This window comes from Sorex araneus, chromosome 2 (genome assembly GCF_027595985.1).
Source record: "Sorex araneus isolate mSorAra2 chromosome 2, mSorAra2.pri, whole genome shotgun sequence".
Classification (NCBI taxonomy): Eukaryota; Metazoa; Chordata; class Mammalia; order Eulipotyphla; family Soricidae; genus Sorex; species Sorex araneus.
Window position 1 is genome coordinate 229,600,746 of NC_073303.1, and position 25,350 is coordinate 229,626,095.

Consider the following 25,350-nt stretch of genomic DNA (forward strand, 5'->3'; position numbering starts at 1 on the left):
CCCTATCCCACATCTCCCCCTACCTGTGTGGCAGATGATTTCCACATTACTCTCTCTGCTTTGATTACATTCAGTATTTTGACACCAGACCCACCATTATTATTTGAGATTTTACCCCAACATTCATATCTGCCGAAAAGGCAACATTAGACAGTTTTTCTATTGCTAATTATGAATCGCATGTGATGTCACACAGCTGCACCGCGCAATTTTGGAGTTCTGAAAATTTTTTTTTTTTTTTGCTTTTTGGGTCACACCCAGCGATGCTCAGGAATTACTCCTGGCAGTGCTTGGGGGACCATATGGGTTGCCGGGGATCAAACCCGGGTCGGCCGCGTGCAAGGCAAATGCCCTACCCGCTGTCCTATTGCTCCGGCCCCTGGAGTTTTGAAATTTTAATAATTAAATCTAGAGGGATTTCTGCTAAAAGCCGCTAGGTTCCGAGATTTGTTTTTGAGTCTCTGGGATCATGGCCATTAAGCAGCTTGGTCAGTAGCCAGAAGGGCCATTCATGGGCGGCGACTCAGGGTCTTGTTGGGGCAGATGATTTCCAATTTATTCTCTCTCCACTTTGATCACATTCAATATTTCGACAAAAAACTCACCACTATTGGGGCCGGAGCGATAGCACAGCGGGTAGGGCGTTTGCCTTGCACGCGGCCAACCCGGGTTTGATCCCCAGCATCCCATATGGTCCCCTGAGCACCGCCAGGAGTAATTCCTGAGTGCAAAGCCAGGAGTAACCCCTGAGCATCGCCAGGTGTGACCCAAAAAGAAAAAAAAAAAGAAAAAGAAAAGAAATGGTAACTTATGAGCCCCTCGAAGCTAAGACATGCAAGAAACCCTGCTCAAGTCCTCATCAATTATAGGAATCAGCCGATAGGCAAGTTCAAACTCTAGCTCTGCCACCAAGCAGCTGGGCAGATCTCCATGGTCATCTGAGGAAAAACGGCAAGAATGAGTGCTGGCGACATGGTTCAGTGCTGGGGTGCATGCCTGGCACGTGGAGGTGCCAAGCCTGATCTCCAACACTAAATGGCCTCCTAAGTATTGCTTGTAGGGTCTCCCCAAGAACAGAAAATGATGTGGCCAGAGCCACAGCACGTGGCTGACCCGGGTTCAATCCCAACACCCTCTATGATCCCCCAAGAGGTAAGAAGTGATCCCTGAGTGCAGAAGCAGGAACAAGCCCTGAGCACAGTCAGGTGTGATTTCCCCACTTCCAAAACGAGAGAATGAGGGTAACCCGCAGGCAGAGAACACTACTGCCAGAACGTGTAGTATGTGTCCAGTACAACAAAGATGCACAGCCCTTGGTGAGCACTGGGGCTGAGTACACACTCTGATCTGGTATGTGACCCCAGTGGGCACAACTACGTATGTGAGTACCACAGGAAGGCAAGTGTGTGTTCAGGGCTCACTCCTTACACACCACATACAGTGTCCGCATCCCAGCCAGGAGTAAGCCCTGAGCACGTCAGAAGAACCACTCTCTTGGGCTGCTGAGATAGTGCAGCAGGTAAGGCTCTTGCAGTCAACCCGCGTTGGATCCCCGGCATCCCACATGGTCACCTGAGCCTCCCAGGAATGATCCCTGAACAGAGCCACACTTCAACAATTACTGCGAGGGAGACAATAAAAAAATACAAGAAACTTTGTTATACCTCTCCTCTTAAAATTTTTTTTCCTTTCTGGGTCACATCCAGCAATGCTCAGGGGTTACTCCTGGCTCTCCACTCAGGAATTACTCCTGGCAGTGCTCCAGGGGCCATATAGAATGCTGAGGATTAAACCCAGGTTGGCCACGTGCAAGGCAAACATCCTCCCCGCTTTATTATCACTCCAGTCCCCTCCCCACAAAATCTTAAGAGGGCAAGAGGGTTTTCTATCCCTACTTCCTTCCTATTTGTGGGGTTTTATTGGTATGTTTTTGAGTCACATCCAGCAGTGCTCAGGGCTTACTCCTGGCTCTGTGTTCAGGGATCACACCTGGTAGGGCCTGGGTGACCATGTGAGATGCTGGGGGTTGAACCCAAGCTGGCTGTGTGCAAAGCTGCTGTACTACCTCTAGCCCTCCCCACCCCCCTTGTGATATCAGAGGTCACACACTTCTTCTGTGCTAGGGATTGCCCATCTTATTGCAGCATTAGGGGCCCTAATGGCAGTGCTACCTGGATCACATCTGGCATGTGGGACGGTGCTGGGGATACAAACTATGGCCTCATGCAGCCCCAGGCCCCCAGGAAGCACGAAAGGAGGATACAGAAGAGCAACAGTTTCACATACTGGCAGCTATCAACCTGCAAGATGCAAAATTAAGAAATCTCTAGATTTCTGGCCTGAAGATATAGTATCAGTAGGGCATCAATCCCCAGCAGCACATACGGTGTCCTCATCCCTGGCAGGAGTAAGCTCTGAGCACTTCAGAATACTAGATACTTCAGGAGAATCACTCCCTTGGGCTGGGGGGGGTGGCGCAGCAGATACGGCTCTTTCAGCCAACCTGGGTTTGATCCCCAGCATCCCACATGGTCACCTGAGCCTGCCAGGAGTAAGCCCTAAGCACAGTCGAGTATGCCCAATCCCCACCCCAACATCCCCTCCTCCAATAACTCTCAAGCCACAGATTTGCGGTGGTTTGTATTGTATAATAATGACAATAAATTCCACATAAACCTTCTGTTTTAATAAATAAAGCATATTTGTCGCTTACATTTTAAAATCACATTTAGACAGAAAAAGGTCTAGGCCCAAAAGGTAACAGTGAAGCTACTACACTCCATGCATTTTAAGCCTTAAGGACAGAGAAAGCCATAAGCCTCTATCGCTAAACTGGAAACCAGGAAGCAGAGAAAGAGCAGAGACACTGGTGCGGCTCATGCAACCACCCCTGACCATCCCTCACCTTCGTGACAGAGGGTCACTGAAAGCCATGTTGCTTCTTTAAATAAGCTAGTGGTAGTGTTCCTGGTCAGAGCAAATGAAATTTCCTCCCATTGTTAACATTTCAAGCAAGAGTATTAGCAACAGAAGGGTAGCTACTGATAAATAGAGAATATCAGAACAGGAAATAAGAATCTGTATCGATAATCTTGGTTTTTTCAAACATCAGAAACTTCCATTATCTCTGAAGTAGAAGAGCAGAGAATGCCACCTCCCAGCTCAGTCCAAAAACTTCCTGTTGGCATTTGCACCAAACAAGGCTCCCCGTACCTCTGGCATCATCTGTGAAGAAACAAAATTCTTTAGTAAATAAGCTCTTTTTCTTTGGGGTAGGTGAGTAAGGGGCGGCAGGCAGCATGCCCAGAAGTATTGGGGACTCTATGCAGTTCTGTGGATCAAACTGGAGTTAGCCGCATCAAGGCAAATACCTTATCTCCGGCCTGTACTATCTCTCTAGCCCAGGAGGAATTGTCAACTGGAGAACTTGGAGAGAACTATACTTGGGAGGCCAGAGCAATAGTACAGCGGGGAAGGCGGTTTGCCTTGACGTGGATGATCAGGTCAAGCCCCAGAATTCCATGTCTCCAGAGCACCTACAAGACTAATTCCTGAGTGGAGAGTCAGAGCCAGGATAACCCCTGAGCATCACTAGGTGTGATCCCAAAACAAAAAATCCCAAAACCACCACCACCTCCACCCCGCAAAAAAAAAAAATAATAATAATAAATCCAATCAACCAACCAAACACACCTGACTAGACTTGGTAGCCAGCCATGAGCCCCTTTGAGGCCAGGAAGGAGGGCGGAACTAACACACCCTGAGACCGGAAGGGGTGACTGTGCTCGCCCTGCACATGGCTGATCCCTGGTACTGCACGGTCCTCTGAGCAATGCTGAAGCAACTGGGCAACTGTGTGTGTCCCAAACCTCCCTGTCCGGCCCCCTCTCCCCCCTCCTCCCCTAAAAAGTCCTAAAGTCATGCTCAAGCACTTCTGTTGCACTGAGGCAGGAAGAAAGGAACCATTACCAGACAGGCCGGAGCACATGCTTTGCATGTGGGAGCCCTGGGTTCAAACCCCAGCACCACACCCCGACCTGCCCTACCTGCAACACTGGGAGTGTGTTCTGAACACCATCAGGTGAAGAGCCCCAGAATTAATTTTAAAACTTAAAAGTCTTTAAAAAATGGGGTGGGAGGGGCTGGAGCGATAGCACAGCGGGCAGGGCGTTTGCCTTGCACTCGGCTGACCCGGATTCGATTCCCAGCATTTCGATTCCCAGCATCCCATATGGTCCGGCGAGCACTGCCAGGAGTAATTCCTGAGTGCAGAGCCAGGAGTAACCCCTGAGCATTGCCAGGTGTGATCTGAGGGGAAAAAAAAAAAAAGGATGGGAACCATACACCATCAGGAATAATTCCTGAGTATAGCTGGGTGTCGCTCCAAAAGCTTAAAGGGGGGGGGGGCATGGGACCAGGAATATGGTTCAGTGTTAGAACACAGGCTTTGTACGTGAGAAGTCCTGAGTTTGATCCCCAGTATTATGGACCCTTAAGAACTGTTGGAAGTAGCCCCCGCTCCCCTAGCAATTTTTATTTTTTATTTTTTTGCTTTTTGGGTCACACCTGGCGATGCACAGGGGTTACTCCTGGCTCATGCACTCAGGAATTACCCCTGGCGGTGCTCAGGGGACCATATCGGATGCTGGAATCGAACCCGGGTTGGCCACATGCAACGCCCTATCGGCTGTGCTATCTTTTTAAAAGTATATTTCCTTTAGGACCAGAGAGATAGTACAGGAAGGTAGTATGCAGCTGGCCCTGATTTGATCCCCAGCACCACACACAATCCCCAAGCACCCCTGAGCAGAGTCAAGTATCAGCTCTGAACACCCATGTGTGGTCCAAACCCCACCACGACCCCTCCCCCACCAGTGTACTTTGTTGCCATAATTCTTTCTGGAGAAAAAATTCTGGTCAACATCAACCTGTAGCAAAATGCAAATATTAAAAAACAAAAACCAAGCAAACAAAAACACAAACATCAGAATGTGTATAAACCCAATTGATGTCCTGGTCCCAGATCCTCCTTCATGTGACACTATCCCCCGAGTAAATGCCACTAGGTAAGAAAATGTACAAACTGGAGAGAACAAACCTCAAAACCAATGAGTGGACATGATATGTTATCTGGATAACTTTTTTTTTCTTTTTGGGTCACACCCGGCGATGCTCAGGGGTTATTCCTGCTCTGCACTCAGGAATTACTCCAGTGGTGCTCAGGGGACCACATGGGATGCTGGGGATCGAACCTGGTTGGCCGTGTACAAGGCAAACACCCTCCCCGCTGTGCTATGGGAGGGTGACTTGATAGCAGAGACAGACTAATGCAAGTGTTCTCACACTCACCTGCTGGGCTATGAGGTCCAGCCGACTTTCCAGAGTATTGGAAACCTTTATTTTACGATCCCCATTGTAGATCTCAACTCCACCAGCTCTGTAATGGACACAACAAAGGGCAATTTTTATAGATTTGAAAAAGACAAAAACACACAGAACTTTTCTTTTAGTTCATTGTGAGAAAAGCAGTTTTAATGTATGGAGTGTCTATAGAATAGACCAACAGGTTCAAGCCATAAACTTGAAATTCAGAAAACTTCTGAATAGTAATGGGGGGGGGGCTATGGCATTAGCCTTGTACATGATCAATTGTTGGTTCAATTCCTGGCACAACATATAGTCTCCTGAGCACTGCCAGGAGCCCTGAGTACCACTGGCTGTGACCCATCCCAAAAACAAAAAACTAAAAACACTGAAGTATGCATGCTGATAATTATCACTTAGTGAACGATAACTTGATTTTGTTACAGCAGCATCTAATTTAATTCTATCAACTTTTCCCAATAAAATAAAAAGAGGAAGAAGCATCAACTGAATGTGTCTTGAAGGCCAATCCTGCTAATTGTCCGGCGGGACTCACTATGTGTCAAAAGGAAACATCTGCAACACTGCCAAGCCGATGCTCAGAAAGAAGAGAGCGGGAAGGAGGAGCGGAAAGGAGAGGAGAGAAGTGGGGGAGAGGAGGAGGGAGGGAGAGAAGAAAAGTGCCTGTCATAGAGACAGACTGGGTGGGGAGGTGGGAGGAGGGAAACTGGGACATCAGAGTGGCACAGGTGTTGGAACATTGCACGACCGAAACCTGACCATGAACAACTTTGACAAAGGTCTCAAGCTGGGCCAGAGCAGTAAGGCAGGGGGTAGGGTACTGCATGTAGTAAGCCTGGGTTTGGCCCTCAGCACTCCATATGCTCCCCCGATCCCTGCCAGGTGTGATTCCTGAGTTAGGAGTAAGCCCTGAGCCCTGCTGGTATGGCTAAACAACAACAACGACAGCAACAAAACCCACCGCAAAAGTAAAAAGCTGAACTGACCTCCAGTCATTTTGGCAGTAAATGATTAGCAAAATGATTAGCTGGAGAGATAGTACAGTGGGTAAGGCACTTGCCTTGCACACAATCAATCTGGGTTTGATCCCCAGAATCTCATATGGTCCCCCCAAACACTCCCAGGAGTAATTCCTGAGTGCAAGCCAGGAAAAACACCCTGAGCATCACTGGATGTGCCCCCCTCCCACCCTCTAGCATCCACACACAAAAGAGACTAGCAAATCTTTTTTGTGGGCTGATGGGGATTGACCTCAGGTCCAGTCACACGCAAGATGCCTTTCCCACTGTACTATCGCTCTGGCCCAGCAAATCTATGTACTTATCCCTCATGATGTGAATGAGTATTCCTGTTTCCATTCAGAAATACCAATACCCCAGCCATAAAGTAAATATGGTGTGTACACACAGACATATACACACACTTTATGGTACATATATTTATCATAAAATAAAAATGGTATGTTTACTCTATTACTTTACTAGTCACTGAAAGTCAAATATCTGGCACCAAAGACTTCAGGAAATGACAGAAAACTTCCTGAGCTTCGAACCTTATGTTTCACATTCCACTTGAGGTCTCCAACAATGAGTACCACAAAGAGGCTATGGCTGTGCAATCCTGAGCCAGCCCGGCACTGGCAGTGCTCACAGACAGGACACATCTATGAGTGCTGTGAGGGAGGTGCTGCCAAGCAAATTTAGGATGAGAAAATCAAAGTGCAGTGAGACTCAAAGTCAAGACTCCAGTCAAGCCTCGCACCCTTTCATCAAGTTCAAACATCCCAAGGGCTCTGTTCTCTGAAGGTCTATGGGGTGGACCTCACAATGCGAGAGAAAATGACAGGAGTTCCCAGTGACCTTCTCAATGGCACAGGCGTATCAGGAAGCTAAGGAAACCTCTCGCTGCTGTCACGGTCACCAGCAGTGTCACTGTAGTGCCAGTACAATTCTCTCTGCAATGAAACTGAGTGGCTGACTGGAGTCTTTCTAATAGGAAGGCCCGTGGATTATCCAGTGAGGAAAGAAGATAATCAAGAGAGTGATCTGATGCTGAAATTATACACGACCCTTGTCAGAGATAGAGTTTATCTTCCTCCACATCTGATAGAGACCAGGAACTGCTCTGACATTTGGATATGGAAATAGGGCTGTCTCTTGGAGGATGAAAGAGTGAACAAAAGCAGGCTTGTAAGAATGGACAGACACTCCAAGACATTGAAGCGAAAAGCCGATTTAAGGATGAAACACCACTGACCAAGCAAGTGGAAACAAATATAAACAAATGGACTACATCAAAAAGCTTCTGCACTTCAAAAGAAGCAGTGACCAGAATGGGCACTGGTGGAGAGATAGGTACTGTTTGATTGAAACGTAATCACGAAAATTTGTAAGTCTGTAACTGTATCTCACGATGATTCATTAAATTTAAAAAAAATTATAAAAAAAAATGTTCTCTTATAACTAAGATGGGCTATAAAAACTGTGGGGGAAAAAAAAGAGAAAAGAAAGAAACAGTGACCAAAATATAGAGAGAGCCCACAGAATAGGAAAGAATATTTACCCAATACCCATATGATAAGGGATTAATATCCAAGATGTACAAGACACTAGTAGAATTATACAAACAAACAAAAAAAAAAAATTCAACCCCATCAAAAAATGGGGGAAAAAAGTGAACAGAAGCTTCCTCAAAAAAGAAATACAAATGGCCAAAAGGCACATGAAAAAATGCTCCACATTGCTAATCATCAGGGAGATGCAAATCAAAACAATGAGATATCATCTCACATCACCGAGACTGGCACACATTCAAAAGAACAAAAGCAACCAGTGCTGACATGGGGAAAAAGGGACGCTCCTTCACCTTTGGTGGGAATGCCCACTCATCCAGCCTTTCTGGAAAGCAATATGGACATTCCTTCAAAAACTAGAAATTGAGCTTCCATATGATCCAGCAATACCACTTCTGGGAATATATCCCGAGGATGGAAAAAAAAAAATAGTAGAAATGACATCTGTACCTGTATGTTCACTACACTACTGCTCATAATAGCCAAAATCAACCCGAGTGCCCGAGAACAGACGACTGGTCAAAGAAACTTTGGTGGTAAGAAACTCTGGTACACCTATACAATGGAATACTATGCAGCCGTTAGAAAAAAAAATGAAGTCATGAACTTTGCATATAAGTGAATCAACATGGAATGTATCATGCTAAGTGAAATGAGTCAGAAAGAGAGAGACAGACATAGAAAGATTGCACTCATCTGTGGAATATAAAATAACAAAATAGGAGACTAATATCCAAGAATAGTAGAAATAAGTACCAGGAGGTTGGCTCCATGGCTTGGAAGCTGGTCTCACATGCTAGGGAAAAAGGCAGCTCAGACAGAGAAGGGAACACCAAGTAAGATGTGGTTGGAGATCCCGCCCGGGAAGGGAGATGTGTGCTGAAAGTAGACTAGAGACTGAACACAATGGCCACTCAATACCCCTACTGCAAATCACTCACAATACCCAATTGGAGAGAGAGAGCTCAAAAGGGAGTACCCTGCCACAGAGGCAGGGTGTGGTGGGGGGGAGATGGGACTGGTGGGGGGAGGGATACTGGGTTTATTGGTGATGGTGAATAGGCACTGGTGGAGGGATGTGTTTGTGAACATTGTATGAGGGAAAAACAAGTTCTAACATGTGTGAATCTGTATCTGTACTATCATGGTGATTCACTAATTAAAGAATAAAATAATTTTTTTTTTAAAAAAGAAACTTTGGTGGGCTGGAGCGATAGTACAGTAGGTAGGGCATTCGCCTTGCATTTGGACAATCCGGGTTCGATTTCCAGCATCCCATATGGTCCCCTGAAAACCACTAGGAGTAATTCCTGAGTGCATGAGCCAGGAATAACGCCTGTGCATGGCCGGGTGTAACCCAAAAAACAAAAACAAAAAAGAAACTTTGGTACATCTACAAAATGGAATACTATGTACTATTAGGAGAGATGAAGTCATGAAATTTGCTTATAAGTGGATGGACATGGAGAGTATCATGTTAAGTGAAATGAGTTAGAAAGAAAGGGACACACAAAGAAGGACTGCACTCACTTGTGAAATATAAAATAACATGAGATGGACACCCAAGGACAGTAGACACAAGGGCCAAGAATATTGCCCCATAGTTGGAAGCCTGCCTCATGAGCTGGGGAAGAAGGCAGCTGGGATAAAGAAGGGATCACTAAGTCAATGATGGTTGGAGGAATCTTTCGGGATGGGAGATGTGTGCTGAAAGTAGATTAAAGGACCAAACATGATAATCCCTTAGTATCTGTATTGCAGACCATAATGCCCAAAAGTAGAGAGCAAGTATGGGGGAAATTGTCTGCCATGGAGGCAGGGGAGAGTGGAAAGGGGGAGTATACTGGGGACATTGGTGGTAGGGAATGTGCACTGGTGAAGGGATGGGTGTTTGATCATTGTATGACTGAAACTCAAACATGAAAGTGTTATAACTGTACCTCACGGTGATTCAATGATAAAAAATAAAAAAATTTAAAAAAAAGAATGGACAGACATGCAGAGAATATAAGAACTGCAAGCAGAAAAGAGCCTTGCCTCTGTCTTTGTGGCTAAAAGTGACATCGAGAAAAATCCAATTTTCAAAGGTCCAGATTAAAGGCAATTCAAGCTTCCAGACAAAAATGTTAAAATGTTAACACAAGCAAGAATACTTACATCTCCTCAGGCAGGTAGGCCTCCTGATCAATTTGAACATCAACATCTTTTTTGGTGGCTATTTTGTACATAGGGATTGCTTTTTGCACAGAAACCTGGAAAAACAGAAAACAATGACAAGTAGAAACTATAGAAAGGTTGATTTTTCAATGATCAACAAACTATCACTTGTATCACTTTTGTACAAGCAAAAAAAAAAAACTTCCCACTGATCTTCGATTTGCTCGAGTGGGCGCCAATAACGTCTCCATTTGTCCCTGTCGTGTGCTAGTGTAGCCCAATGATATCTGCTCGCTCCAGGAACAGGAAGAGCCTCAAACCGTTCATTCAGGGTTTTAACGAAGAAGTCTGACCATGTTGTTGGTGGGCGGCCACGACTGGATCCCACGGGACGTCAAAAGACCGCGTGGCCACCCAACAAACTATACAAGCAAGAATATACTCCTATTTATTCCAAAGGGATAATAGCTATTATAATAGGGGCTGGAGTGATAGCACAGCAGGTAGGGCATTTGCCTTGCACATGGCCAACCCGGGTTCGATTCCCAGCATCCCATATGGCCCCCTGAGCATGGCTAGGGGTAATTCCTGAGTGCAGAGCCAGGAGTGACCCCTGAACTAGGTGTCACCCAAAAGGCAAAAAAAAAAAAAATTGCTATTATAATAAAAATGGCCATATTATTGGCAGGAATGTAAAATGACGCGGCCACTGTGGTAAATGATAAATGGGACAGCAGCCAAAAGGCTGGAGCACACAATTCCCAGCATGTCAAGGTCCCTGAGCACCACTGTGTATGGCCCCAAAACCAAATAGTGTGCATGGAGAGATAGGAGATAAGGTGCCTGCCTTCCATGCAGCCAGACCCAGTTCTATCCCTAGCATCACCAAACTGCCAGGACCAGCCCCTGAGTAGAGCCAGAAGTGGTCCTGGGCATTACCAGTTGTAACTAACCTCCCATGGGCCCCTCCCCCAATTTTTTTTTTTAAAGCAAGGGGTGGGGGTAAGAGACTGTGGTAGAGGGATCAAAACAAGACAGATTAACCCAAAAATTAACCAAAAAATATAATGCAGAGTAGAAAATGGAAACTAGACTTTTGGCAGTGATCACAATACAGTATATATAAATGCTGTGCATCTAAAGCTAATATGATATTTAAACCAGTGCTACTTCAATAAATAAGGGAGGGAGGAAGGGAGGGAGGTGGGAGGGAGGGAGGGAGGGAAGGAAGGGGGAAGGGAAGAAGGAAGGAAGGAAGGAAGGAAGGAAGGAAGGAAGGAAGGAAGGAAGGAAGGAAGGAAGGAAGGAAGGAAGGAAGGAAGGAAGGAAGGAAGGAAGGAAGGAAGGAAGACAAGCATCTTACCTGTTGTATTCTCTCCAGCAGCAATAAATGAATACTGACTACTATTGTCAGCACTCATTCAACCATCATGGTTAAGCTGTTATCTACTGGAGAATTCATTCCTAACATTTTAATTGTCCTTTGGGTTTTGTTTTCCGATTTTTTTTGCCACACCAAGCTGTGCTCAGGGGCTTCTACCAGCGTGCTTGAGGGGACCATGTGGTAACAGGGATCTAGCCCAGCTCTCCTACATGCAAAGTATGCACAGTAGTTCCCCCTCCCGCCTTCTTTTTTTCCATTTGAGGAGAAATTTAGCCCCGTCCAGTGATGAGCAGGGGATATTCCTGGCTCTGTGGTGAGGTCGTATACAGATGAGGAAGCATCCTTTACTCTAGGCTCTTTCACTCTTTCTTCCTAGCCCTTTGAACTATCTTCCTGACCTAATTCTCCTCCCCTCCCTCCCCTCCCCTCCCCTCCCCTCCCCTCCCCTCCTCTCCCTCTCCTCTCCTCTTCTCTTTGTGTTTGGGCCATACAAAGCGGTGTTCCAAGGGATCAATCCCAGATTGGCCATGTGCAAGGCAAGTACCATACCTGCTGGTTGTACTATCACTCTAGCCCCACATTCCTAATGGATATTTTTTGTTTTTTTTAATTTTGGGGCCACACCCAACAGTGCTCAGGCGACCATACAGGATACCAGGGAACAAACCTGGGTTCGGTGTATGCAAGGTAAGCATCTTACCCGCTGTACTATCTCTACTGCTCCATCATTTCTAATGTTTGAAAAAGAAAGATTACTTCTGTAAGCTCTTTACCTTTACCAGAGGGAAATCCTGTTTTCTGCAACGTACAATCATTCGGGGCTCCAACAACTGGTATAAACCCTGTAAAACACAATGAGAAGCAATCATTATCAAATATAACAGTAAAATGTCTTTATTTCTCTAGCTTGGGAAATGTCTCTTTGTGAGCTGGGTGATAGCACAACGGGTAAGACATATGCCTTGCACATGGCCAGTCAGGTTCGATCCTTGACATCCCATATAGTCCCCCAAATTCCATCCGAGTGCAGAGCCAGGAGTAAGCTCTGAGCACCACCAGTGTGGCCAAAACCAAAACAAAGAAAGTCCCCTTATTTCCCTCAAACAGCATACATAGTATAAGAACATAGAAAGATATAGGGGTCAAGACAGACAGTACTGCGGGCAGGGTGCTTTCCTTACACGGCCAACTGGGGTTCAATCCCCAGCATCTCATATGATTCCCCACAAACTGCCAGGAGTGATTCCTGAGTGCAGAGCCAGGGGCAATCCCTGAATATTGCCAGGTGTGGCCCAAAACCAAAAACAAAATCTTATCATAAAACAGATGAACAAAAATCACTCTGGTAGAACTCAATTTACATGGCAGTCTTTCTTGGTATTTAAAAATTTCTTCAAATTTCAGGAGGTTTTGGGTCACACCAGCAGTTCTCAGGGATCACTCCAGGTTCTGTGTCCCAGGACTACTCCTGGCAGTGCTCAGGGGACCATACGTGGTGCCTGTGATCAAATCAGGATCAGCTGCATGCAAGACCTTAACCCCTGTACTATCTCTCTGACCTCTCACAGGAACAAAAGTTAAAGACAAATATGAGGACTTATTAGCTAATCTTCAACAGTATTTGGTCTGGACACCAATATCTAAAACAACTATTCTAGGGGTATGATCAAAGTAGGAGTGCTTAAAGCTTGAGGTTCCAAAGAAAAATATGGACCCTGGATATAAAGGAGTAAAACCTAGATAAAAGAGTGGTAAACTGAGATGACCTAATGAATCATTTATTACGATCCTCCCAGGCAGTACACATTTCTCTATAAGACAAGAAAATACTAAGATGATATAGCAGCTAAGATTAGAAAATGGGAAAAACAGAGCTCATGCATCTTTTGCTTCTGTAAGAGCTGGCAGATCTGATTGCTAACAGTACCTGGAGGACCAGTCCATCCAGCAGCACTTGGTACCTGCTTGTGTCTTTTACCACCTTGCTAAGTCTTTGTTTTGCTTCCGCCAGTAAGTCCTACAAAAAAACAAAAAAAAGTTACCTATACGTCTGGATAGTCAGCTGGGAACTCACTTGGGGGGCTGGTCCTAGCACATGCCTATTCATGGCACCTTCTACTGCTGTTTTCATTCAAGGCACACTCTGTGATTTAAGCCTGCTGCTTTTTTTTTTTTTTTAACTAGTGAATCACCATGAGGGTACAGTAACAGATTTACACATTTTCATACTTGTGTTTCGAGCACCCCTCCCTCTACCAGTGTCCATTCTCCACCACCAGTGAACCCAGTATCCCTCCCACCTCCCACTACCATCTCCCCTCCCCCAGCCTCTGTGGCATGGCATTGCCTTTTGATCTCTCTCTCCTATTGGGTGTTGTGGTCTGTAATAGCGTTGTGGTCCGTATTGAGTGGCCATCGTGTCCAATCTATAGCCAACTTTCAACACGCATCTCCCCTCCCGAGCGGGTCCTCCAACCAAAGCTTACTTGGTGTTCCCTTCTCTATCTGAACTGCCTTTTCCCCCAGCATGTGAGGCCAGCTTCCAAGCCATGGAGCCAACCTCCTGGTACTTATTTCTACTATTCTTGGGTAGAAGAATAGTCTCCTACTCTGTTATTTTATATTCCACAGATGAGTGCAATCTTTCTATGTCTGTCTCTCTTTCTGACTCATTTCACTTAGCATGATACATTCCATGTTGATCCACTTATATGCAAAATTCATGACTTCATTTTTTCTAACAGCTGCATAGTATTCCATTGTATAGATGTACCAAAGTTTCTTTAACCAGTTATCTGTTCTCGGGCACTCGAGTTTTTTCCAGGTTCTGGCTATTGTAAACAGTGCTGCGATGAACATGTAAGTGCAAATGTCATTTCGACTGTACTTTTTTGCTTCTCCAGGATATATTCCCAGAAGTGGTATTGCTGGATCAAATGGGAGCTCAATTTCTAATTTTTTGAGAAGCATCCATATTGTTTTCCAGAAGGCCTGAACAAGTCGGCATTCCCACCAACAGTATAGAAGAGTCCCTTTCTCCCCACATCCTCTCCAACAGAGGTTGCTTTTGTTTTTTTTGGATGTGTGCCATTCTCTGTGGTGTGAGCTGGTATCTCATAGCTGTTTTGATTTGCATCTCCCTGATGATTAGTGATGAAGATCATTTTTTCATGTGCCTTTTTGGCCATTCGTATCTCTTCTTTGGGAAAGTTTCTGTTCATTTCTTCGCCCCATTTTCTGATGGGGTTGGAAGTTTTCTTCTTGTAGAGTTCAACCAGTGCTTTATATACCCTTGATATCAACCCCTTATCGGATGGGTATTGGGTTATTAGGTGAATATCCTTTCCCATTCTGTAAATTGTCTTTATTTATTTATTTATTTTGCTTTTTGGGTCACACCCGGCAATGCACAGGGGTTACTCCTGGCTCTGCACTCAGGAATTACCCCTGGTGGTGCTCAGGGGACCATATGGGATGCTGGGAATTGAACCCGGGTCGGCTGCGTGCAAGGCAAACACCTTACCGCTATATATATAGCTCCAGCCCCTGTATATTGTCTTTGTATTCTGGTCACTGTATCTTTTGCGGTGCAGAAGCTTCTTAGTTTAATATAGTCCCATTTGTTTATCTGTTTCCACCTCCTGCTTATTTTACTCAAAAATACTTTGAATCACACTGAGCTACAAAGTTCCAAGGTTGTCCATGATTGAACTTTAGTTGTTTAATGTTCCAGCACCACTGTATTTACTTCCCTCTACCCATGTCTCCAATTTCCCACAGTCCTCCAGCCTCTGTGGCACTTTTCTTTCCTTTAGGCATTGTGGTTTGCAATATGGTAACTGAAAGGGTATTGTGCATATCACTTTATCTCCTTTCTGCAACAAAACCAGTTGCTTCCATGCTATGGATACTAGGAAGTACAAAGCATCATCACAGTGCCAGGGAGCACCAGTTCAGAAACCTATAATTTCTGTGACAGCTGTGTGACTGACAAGGGCAAGATCTACATGAATTGATAAGAATCTACTATGCAACATGATCCCTGTTTGAGTTTTCTTTGTTTGCCTTTGGGGGCCACTTCTGGTGATATTCAGGGTTAACTCCTGGCTCTGTTCTCAGGGATCACTTCTGGCCAAGATGATCCCTTTGTTTAAATCACAAAAACACCAGCATGGCCCCAAAACAAAACAAAACAAAACAAAACAAAAAAATTGAGGGCTAGAGAGTGATTATAGCAGATAGCACTTGCCTTACACATAGCTAATCTGGGTTCAATCCCCGGCATCCCACATGATCCCCTGAGCACCATCAGGAGTAATTCCTGAGGGCAGAGCCAGGAGTAATCCCTGAGCACCACCAGGTATGGCCCTCAAACCAACCCCCCCCCAACTTTCTAATTTCCTTGGTCCCTATCACCTTCAGATCTAAGGGGGTCTTATATTCTGTGAATCAGAGAATCTCCAAAGACAGATATGTGTTGCATTTTTTTCGAAGGGGATTTTTGGGTGACACCAGGGGGTACAATTCCTGCTTAGTGCTTGGGGGTTAATTAGTAGTGGTGCTTGGGGACCAGGTGATGCTGGGGATTAAACCTCCAGGCCTCCTGCATGCAAATCATGTGCCTTAGGCTTTTGAGCTCTCTCTCCAGTCCTTATTTTTATATTTATTATAACATCTGTCACTGTCACTGTCATTCTGCTGTTCATCGATTTGCTCGAGCAGGCATCAGTAATGACTCCATCTTGAGACTTGCTGTTACTGTGTTTGGCATATCGGATACACCACGGGTAGCTTGCCAGGCTCTGCCGTGTGGGCGAGATACTATCGGTAGCTTGCCGGGCTCTCTGAGAGGGGTGGAGGAATCGAATATGGGTCCACAGCATGCAAGGCAAATGCCATACCACTGTGCTATCGCTCCAGCCCATTATAATATCTAAATAGCAATTTGCTAATCAAATATTTTCTCCTTAAAAAAGCTAACCAACTTCTTAGTAAGTTATACTGAACTCTCAATACGTAAATGAAGAAACATAATTTTACAATCAGTAGGAACTACTCACTGTAATGAGGTCATCTCTTGCTCTGAGGACTTTGAGCCTTGCTTGATTCATCAAATTGGACATCTGGCTAAAAAAGGTATCAAAGATAGTATTAGAATACATAAAAACCAAAAATTGTAGAGAAATAATACAACTGTAATGAATGAATATACACTTTCTTGTTATGTATAGAAAGTTTTCTTCCTTGGGCTGGAGTGATAGCACAGTGGGTAGGGCATTTGCCTTGTATGTGGCCGACCCGGGTTCAATTCCCAGCATCTCATATGGTCCCCCCAAGCACCGCCAGGAGTAATTTCTGAGTGTATGACCAGGAGTAACCCCTGTGCATTGCTGGGTATGACCCAAAAAGCAAAAAAAAATTAAAAAAATAAAAGTTTTCTTCCAAATGACCAAAAGAAACCCACTGAGATCACCCACTGACTTCATCTTTTTTCAAAGGGTGCTTATCAAGTAGCAAGTATTTTCCTATCAGTTACTCTAATCTTTCAGTAACCCTGTGAGGCTTCCATTTTCACATTTTTAGAAAGAGAAGTTAAACAACTTGTTCAAGGCCAGATATTAGGAAATGCTCTAGTTAAGACTTTAACCCCAGGCAGGTAAAGATGCTTGGACGCAGCTGATGCAGTCTGATGCTGGTAGGTACCACTTAGTCATGAAAAAGCTAAGACTGAATTCTGAACACCAAGCCCTTAGCACTACTGGGTGTGTGGGAGGGAAGTTGGGGGAGTTGGGGAAGACCCTAGCCCAAGAGGCTGACAGAAAACCTGGATTCCATCCCCAGCACTGGAAAAAAAAAAAAATGAAAAGAAGTTGGTTCATACCAGTCTGACTCCACTGCATTTACACATGCTCTGCTCTTGTCCCCCTGACATTTGTGTGTGTGCATGCTAGACGGGTCCACATCTGGCAGCACTACGGGAGTCAAGTGGTGCTAAGGATCAAGCCTAAGGCTTCTGCACGCAAAGCATACACTCCAGGCCCTGGCGCCACTCCCCGCTGCTACTCCCTCTGCCTTTTTTGGAGGGGAGAGGGAGGTTTGGGGGCTACATAGGGATGCTCAGGGCCTACTCCTGACAAGGCAGGTACCTTAAGGCTTGTAATGTGTCTCTGGCCTCACTGCCTTTTTAAACCTTTCTTAGATTAATTCTATAGCCAAAATCAACTTACATTTTCTTCTGCTGTTCAATCTGCTTTTCTTTCTTCTCATAGTATTCCATAATTTTTAGTCTTTGGGTTTGCACCAGACGGCCTTTCTCAATGTTGAACTCTTCTTCTGCCTACAAGGGAATTTGGTAATATTGATTGATTACACCAGATTTTAATCATCAGTTTTATTTCAAGCAACTGATGATTTGAAGTACTTATGAGTTCCTTTTTCTATATCTAAAAATATCTATTATGACTCATTTTTTGTTGTGCAGGGGGGGGAAATTTTTAAGCCACATGTGACAATGTGCAGGGGCTATTTCTGGCTCTGGCTCAATGCCCCTGGCAATGATCAGGACACTATGTAAGGATCCAAACAGGGCTCTGCCACAGGGGCTACAATCAAGAAAACCCTGAGTACCGCTGGGTGTGGCATGTGTGTCCTGCCATGGACTCACACACACACACACACACACACACACACACACACACACACACACACGATTAAGTGGGGACCCAAAGACAGCTCTGTGGTACAGCACGTGCTTTGCAAGCATGAGGCCTTGAGTCCAATTCCTGACATGGCTCACGTGCCTGAGTGAGACTTCTGTTTGGGAACCATGAAGCAGCAAAACTAAATGCAGGTCTCAAGCACACTGCAAACAAGTGTGTGTGAGCACAACTAAGGTGTGACAACTTCCAGTTATCACAGCATCAAAAAGGAAAAGGAAGGGCCACACTCCACCCAGATGTGACCCCAAACAGCCGCACATGAACGCCCCCTCTGTTCCTGAATGCCTATGATCCCAGAGGTCAACTAACTACTTTCAGCACCAGCAGCTTCTTGCAGAAATGCCTCTAGACTTGGGGCTGGATAGATAGCACAGCGGGTAGGGCGTTTGCCTTACACACGGCCGACCCGGGTTCAAATCCCAGCATCCCATATGGTCCCCTGAGCACGGCCAGGGGTAATTCCTGAGTGCAGAGCCAGGAGTAACCCCTGTGCATCGCCAGGTGTGACCCAAAAAGCAAAAAAAAAAAAAAAAAAGAAATGCCTCTAGACTGTGAACTAAGCTATGGCCCCATGCCGTCCTGGGAGGGGAAAGGTTTTTCTCTCTCAGCCTTTCCTTTCGCCGGCAGTGCGGTGACCGCCATCTTATAAGGCCCACTAAACAGAGGTACGAGTTTGCAGTGATGCAACTTCTGGCAGAAATTTCTCTGGACTTAAGTACCAGAAATCCAAAACCTCATATTCTCAGCAATGGAAAACAGATTATCAAATGATGCCTTTTCGGCAGGTCTGATTGTTGGGGGGAAATTCCAAATAATAATAGTGAGTTTCCCGTTGAAATATTGAATGTAATCAAAGTAAAGAGAAAGCAAAGTGAAAATCAGCCACACGGGCGGGGGCTGGGGGTGGGATGGGAGGTATACCGGGGTTCTTGGTGGTGGAACATGTGCACTGGTGAAGGGATAGGTGTATGACTGACACTTAAGCCTGAAAGCTTTGTAACTTTTCACATGGTGAGTCAATTAAAAATTTTTTTAAAAAAAGGAAAAAGAAGAAGAGGGATTTTAAATAAGCATTATATAATCTGTCTTGGAAACCGAATAAATATAATAACTCTAACAGTCCTTTAAAAATTATAGCTTAGGGGGGCTGGAGCAATAGTACAGCGGGTAGGGTATTTGCCTTGCACGTGGCCGACCCGGGTTTGATTCCCAACATACCATATGGTCCTCTGAGTACTGCCAGGGGTGATTCCTGAGTGCAGAGCCAGGAGTAACCCCTGTGCATTGTCAGGTGTGACCCAAAAAGAAAAAAAAAAATTAGAGCTTAGGGGCTGGAGAGGTAGTACAACAAGCAAGGTTTCTGCCTTGTCCACAGCCAACGTGGGTTTGATTCCTGGCACCCCACAAAATCCCCCAAGCACCCGAGTGCAGAGTCAGGAGTAAGCTCCGAGCTTCACGCCCCCCAAAAAAAGAAATCATGACTTGTAAGTTATGGAACTGGAGAGCTAGCTCAAATCCCTTAAAGCACCACAAGGACCAAACCCAAGCACCTACATGGTGTGATAACCCCCACAAAACAAACACATTATATATATAAGTTATCAGCTTTATTTTGAAAATTATTAACTTGTTTACTTAGAGGCTACTCCCGCACCCACTGCAGTACTCAGGAGATCATGAGGTTCTGGAGATGAAATACAAGACTCCATCCATACACAAAGCCAGTCCTTTGAGCCATCACTCCAGCTCCATTGCTCTTTCTTTGAGCCATCCACACCCAGTGGTGCTCAGGGGCTATTCCCAGCACTGTGCCTGAGGGTCATTCAGGCAGTGTTCGGGGAACCATGTGGTACCAGAGTCTGCCACGTGCAAGAGCCTGTATCTCTCTTTAGCCCTCTTACTTTCTTAAATAAAAAAGTCTTTATTGAGATAACACTAGCTTTGTAACAATGTATATTTAAGGTAATCCACAGAGCCAGAAAGCCAGAAATAAGCCCTAACCACTGCCCAGTATGGCAAACACACACACAACACACACACACACACACACACATATTCAAACCCAGGTCCGCTGTATGCAAGGCCACTGGGGCTCCAGTTTCAATGAAGTCTTTATTTATTTTTTTTTTTGCTTTTTGGGTCACACCCAGCTATTCTCAAGGATTACTCCTGGCTCTGCACTCAGGAATTACTCTTGGGGACCATGTGGGATGCTGGGGATTGAACTGGGGTTGGCCACGTGCAAGGCAAACGCCCTATCCTGCTGTACATGAAGCTATTTTAAAAGTTTACTTTTAATAATAGTGTACTGAGGACTAAATACTAAGAGATGATACTGGATAAGGAACTTGCCCTGCACATGGCCAACCTCAGTTTAATCCCCAGCATCCCACATAACTCCCCACATCCCACTAGGAGTGATCCCTGAGTGCAGAGCCAGGTATAAGCCTTGAGCACTACTGGGTATGGTCAAAAAACAAACCAAAACCAAAAACAGTGTATCAGATGTCTGTGATTTTCAAGTAGTAATAAATTACAATTTTTGAATAGTTCAAGCTGATAATTTACATGTCTAGTAACTTGGGTATCTGAGCTTTCATATTCTAAATACTAATAAATGCCTAACTGCTATTTCTATGCCTATAATAAGAAGTAAGTACAGGGGCTGGAGCAATAGCACAGCAGGTTTGCTTGGATTCGATTCCCAGCATCCCATATGGTCCCCCGAGCACACCGCCAAGAGTAATTCCTGAGTGCATGAGCCAGGAGTAACCCCTGTGCATCGCCGGATGTGACCCAAAAAGAAAAAAAAAAGTAAGTACACAGAAGGTGCTGGATAAATGATAAGGCTACTTAATTTTTCACTTTTTTCTTGAGTCTCACCAGCAGTGCTCTGGAGCCTAGTGTTGAGGATCACTCTTGGTTATATTTGGGGGAACATGGGACATGGGGTGCTAGGAAAAGAGCCGCCCCAAATTAAGACAACTTAAAACAGAAAGTATTTCCCAGCTGAAATAGAAGTTCTATATTTGTCACAGAGAGAAATAAGGAACTAGTACATAAAAGAAACTACAGTACTCATGTGATCATCAACATAATATCACGCAAAATCAACTATCATATATTAGTAGTAGGCAAAATAATCTTTATGAGATGTTCAAAGCTTCAGGGAGTTTTAGTTCTAGAATACCTAGGCACAAAAATTTCAGGCTATAGTGGTAATATGCAATGACAATCAAACTGGACAAATGAGCATATATTAACTTTAAAAAAGCAAAATAACACAAAATTCCACCATCCTCAACCATTAATCATAGTCACCAATGCAAAATGTGTGGGTTTTTCTATTTGCTACTACAAAATTTTACGATACTTATTGGTTATCAGAATGTTCAGGGCCAAAGAGCTAGTACAGCAGTAAAGGCATATACATGTACATGGCATGTACACGGCCAACCCAGGTTTGATCCCGGCATCCCATGTGGTCCCTTGAGCGCCACCAGGAATGAGGCCTCAGTATAGACCCAGGAGTAACCTCTGAGCATCAGTGGCTGTGGGCAAAAAAATCCCAAAAACCAAAAACCACCCCAGAAAGTTCAGAAAGAATCTGGAGAGATAGTATAATAGTATAAGGGTCATGGTCTTGCATCCTGCCAAACCAGGTTCAACCCTCAGCTATACAGATGGCACCTGAGCACCACTAAGGTCCCAAAACCAAAAACCAAAACATGACTAAAGAAAAAGAGTGTTTAGAAAGAAAATTTTATTTTTAATATTATTAGTTCCATGCACTGCACTGCTAAAGATTTTACTAATTGGGGCTGGAGTAGAGCATTCAGCTCGCATATGATGGACACAGATTTGATCCTCAGCATGCCAAAAGGAAGCCTAGGTATGTCCCAAACACACACACACACACACACACACACACACACACACACACACACACACACAACCCTTTTATTTAAAGAAACTAATATATTACTTAACAAAATAAAAAGACTGGAGATACAGTACAAGTAGTACAACACTTGCATGTCAAATCCTGGATACCACACATGGTCCCCTAAGCAGAGACAGGAATCACACCTGATAAGTAAATACTGTATGAAAATCTGATAATGTCTTTAGGCCAGAAAATGTAATCTCACCTTTGCATCAATTTCTTCTGCTTTCTCATTGGCTTCTTGTTCAATGAAAGCCATCATATGCTTTATCTGTAAGAAAAAAAGAAAAGATTTTCTCATTTTTTAATGTAACAAAAGAGGTTAATATATTTATCTTTTTGGAATCATTTAAATCAATCTTTTATTGATGGCTTATTATGGGCCACATACTGTCTGAAATAATAAATGAGATCATTTCTATTTTCAGAATTCTCTGGTTAATGGGACCAGTAATAGAACTTAGGCTATCATTAACAGTATTGCAGGGGCTGGAGCAATAGCACAGTGGGTAGGGCGTTTACCTAGCACGCGGTTGATTCCCAGCATCCCATATGGTCCCCTGAGCTCCACTAGGAGTAATTCCTGAGTGCAGAGCCAGGAGTAACCCCTGTGCATATTGTCGGGTGTGACCCAAAAAGAAAAAAAAAAAAACCAATAGTACTGTAAATCACAGGACTTCAATAAAATTTGAAAAATAAAATGAAACTGGGAAAAAATAGGGCTTCAGATACCGGAGGAAGGGAAAGGGAAACAGACCCTCTCTGATTTTGTCCTACTTCAGTCAGCCCCTGTCTTTCTGCGACTTTCAACACACTTCATTGTGACTCCTAGCCCTTCCACTGAAATTTTTCTCATAAAATGACAACAATGTCCTTGCCCTTAAATTCTGACCAGTCAGCACCTCTTGATACAATGACCCCCTTCTAGACAATCTCTTCCCTTCACTGCTTTTACTGCCACTCTTCTCTCCCTCCGCTTCCTTGGCACCATTTGTGTGCGTGTGTGTGTGTGTGTGTGTGTGTGTGTGTGTGTGTTTAAAGATATCCTACTCAAAGTAACCTAAACTCAACAAATATAGTAATGAACTTAATGAACTGTTAACCTCTTTCCTCCTGACCTCTTTGATTTGGGCACGGAGGGGAAGAGGCGTGTGCTCAGGTCATTCCTGGTAGTGCTCAAAGTCACCAGGGCAAGCACAGGGATGTTGGGGACTAAGTCCAGAAGTCTGCACACTGATGACAAGTGCTCTTTCACGTGAGCCACATCCCCTTTCTCTTGAGGTTTATCATCAAATCTGTGATTCTCTTTGTGGCCTTCACTCCCTATCAATCACTATGTCTAATCAGTTCTACCTGGTTCCATCTCTCCATCTTCACAGACTAGCAACAGCCATAGATATCTCTTGTGAATTATTGCAACAGCTTCCCAATTTGTCTCCCTCCCCGGAAAGAAGTCTTCTCCCTTCTGTTTTTGTTTTTGGGCCATACCCGGGGTCACTACTGGCTCTGGCTGGAGAGATAGTACAGTAGGTAGAGCGCCTGCCTTACACATGACCAACCCAGGACAGATCCCCAATACCCTATATGGTCCCCCAAGCCCCACCAGGAATGATTCTTGATTGCAGAGCCAGGAGTACCTGATTGTAAAGCCTTGAGCACCACTGGGTGTGGCTGAAAAAACAAAACCAAGCAAAACAGAGAGGGGCAGAGGTCACGCACCTGCTTTGCGAGTGTGAGGCCATGAGTTAGATCCCCAGCACCGCTTCATGCTGAGTGTGATCCCAGTGGCACTGCCAGTGGGACCCTTGAAGACACATGAAAGTGTGCCATCTGCAGCACACCACAACCAAATGTATGTGCAAACACCACAACTCAAGTGTGTGATCCGAGCAAGGAAGGCAGCCAAGGGAGCAACACTTATCCTCCTCAGTATACAAACATGAAGAGAAAGGAAGTAAGGGAAGAAGGGACATAACACAGAGAGAAAAAATGAATGGGAAGTTCAGACAATGCAGGAAATGAAAGAAAATTTCACAAGAGCTATAATAATATCCCTAAAGGAACAGGAAGAGCTGAAACTAATCACTGTCACTGTCATCCCGTTGCTCATTAATTTGCTTGAGCGGGCACAGTAACATCTCCATTGTGAGATTTGTTGTTACTGTTTTTGGAATATCAATACGCCACGGGTAGCCTGCCAGGCTCTGCCATGGGGGGCAAGATACTCTCGGTAGCTTGCTGGGCTCTCCGAGAGGGGCGGGGAAATCAAACTTGGGTCGGCGGTGTGTAAGGCAAATGCCCTACCCACTGTGCTATCACTCCAGCTGAAACTAATGTGTTCATAAAATCGCAACAGGGGATTTCTGTACTCAGGTATCACTCTTGGTGGGGGCCAGGGGACCATACGGGTGCCAGGGTTCAAACCTGGGTCGGGTGCATACAAGGCACCCTAACCACTGTACTATCGCTCCAGCCCTTGCTTCCTTTCAAAGTAATTCTACACTACAACTAAAAGATCTGAACGCCGATCTTCCTGAGGAAAGTAACAGAGGTTACGGTACTTGCCTTGCATGAGGTGATACTGCACATGGTCCCCTGAGCACTGCCTGGCATGACCCCCAAACAAACAAATATGCCAGGGAAAAAAAAAACATTTGCCCACCAAGCACAAGGTTGCCCCCTATGCCCAAAGTTGCCCACAACTGCTGAGAAGAGCCTGACAAGTCTGGGAGGGTCCCCAGCAAGAAAAGGTCTGTAATAAAGCAGTGGCTTAGGACGGGCCACGGAAAGCAAAGAAGCCAGGCCCTGTCCTGAGGAGGAAAAGCCTAACTCTAGAGTGCAGCTGCAAGAGGGCGAGTGCCACAAACCCTGAACACGCGCGTGCAGGGTGGCAGGGTGCTACCTGCCATAACCAAAGGCCAAATGTTGCCCCACTCTAACATCTGAACCTTACAGAGCTGGGAGTAGCCCCACCCCCCAGTGGTGGTGCACCGCCACGAAACAAAACAGGGGCCCGAGGAATAGTATAGGGATAAGGGCTTGGCTTTGCAGGCAGCCAGACTAGAATTGACCCTCTGTGCCTCATACTGCCCTATAGGCATTGCTGGGCTGATTCCTGAGTGCAAAGACAGAAGTAAACCCTGAGCACAGCCAGATGTGACTCAAAAACCAGAAAACAAACAAAATG

The 25,350-nt window shown here is 45.0% G+C and overlaps 1 protein-coding gene across 1 annotated transcript in view; it reads right to left on the reverse strand.

Annotated features, from left to right (window-relative positions):
• Positions 1–2,623: 2,623 nt before the first annotated feature.
• Positions 2,624–25,350, reverse strand: part of ATP6V1E1 (ATPase H+ transporting V1 subunit E1) — a 28,950-nt gene continuing 6,223 nt past the window's right edge. The window contains exons 2-9 of the mRNA XM_004616704.2: positions 22,369–22,434; positions 17,726–17,835; positions 16,559–16,625; positions 13,426–13,515; positions 12,272–12,340; positions 10,115–10,209; positions 5,350–5,437; positions 2,624–3,225 (exon numbers count right to left, since the gene is read on the reverse strand). Coding sequence (XP_004616761.1) covers positions 3,163–3,225; positions 5,350–5,437; positions 10,115–10,209; positions 12,272–12,340; positions 13,426–13,515; positions 16,559–16,625; positions 17,726–17,835; positions 22,369–22,434 — 648 coding nt within the window. The 3' untranslated portion in view covers positions 2,624–3,162. The remainder of the gene's footprint in view (positions 3,226–5,349; positions 5,438–10,114; positions 10,210–12,271; positions 12,341–13,425; positions 13,516–16,558; positions 16,626–17,725; positions 17,836–22,368; positions 22,435–25,350) is intronic.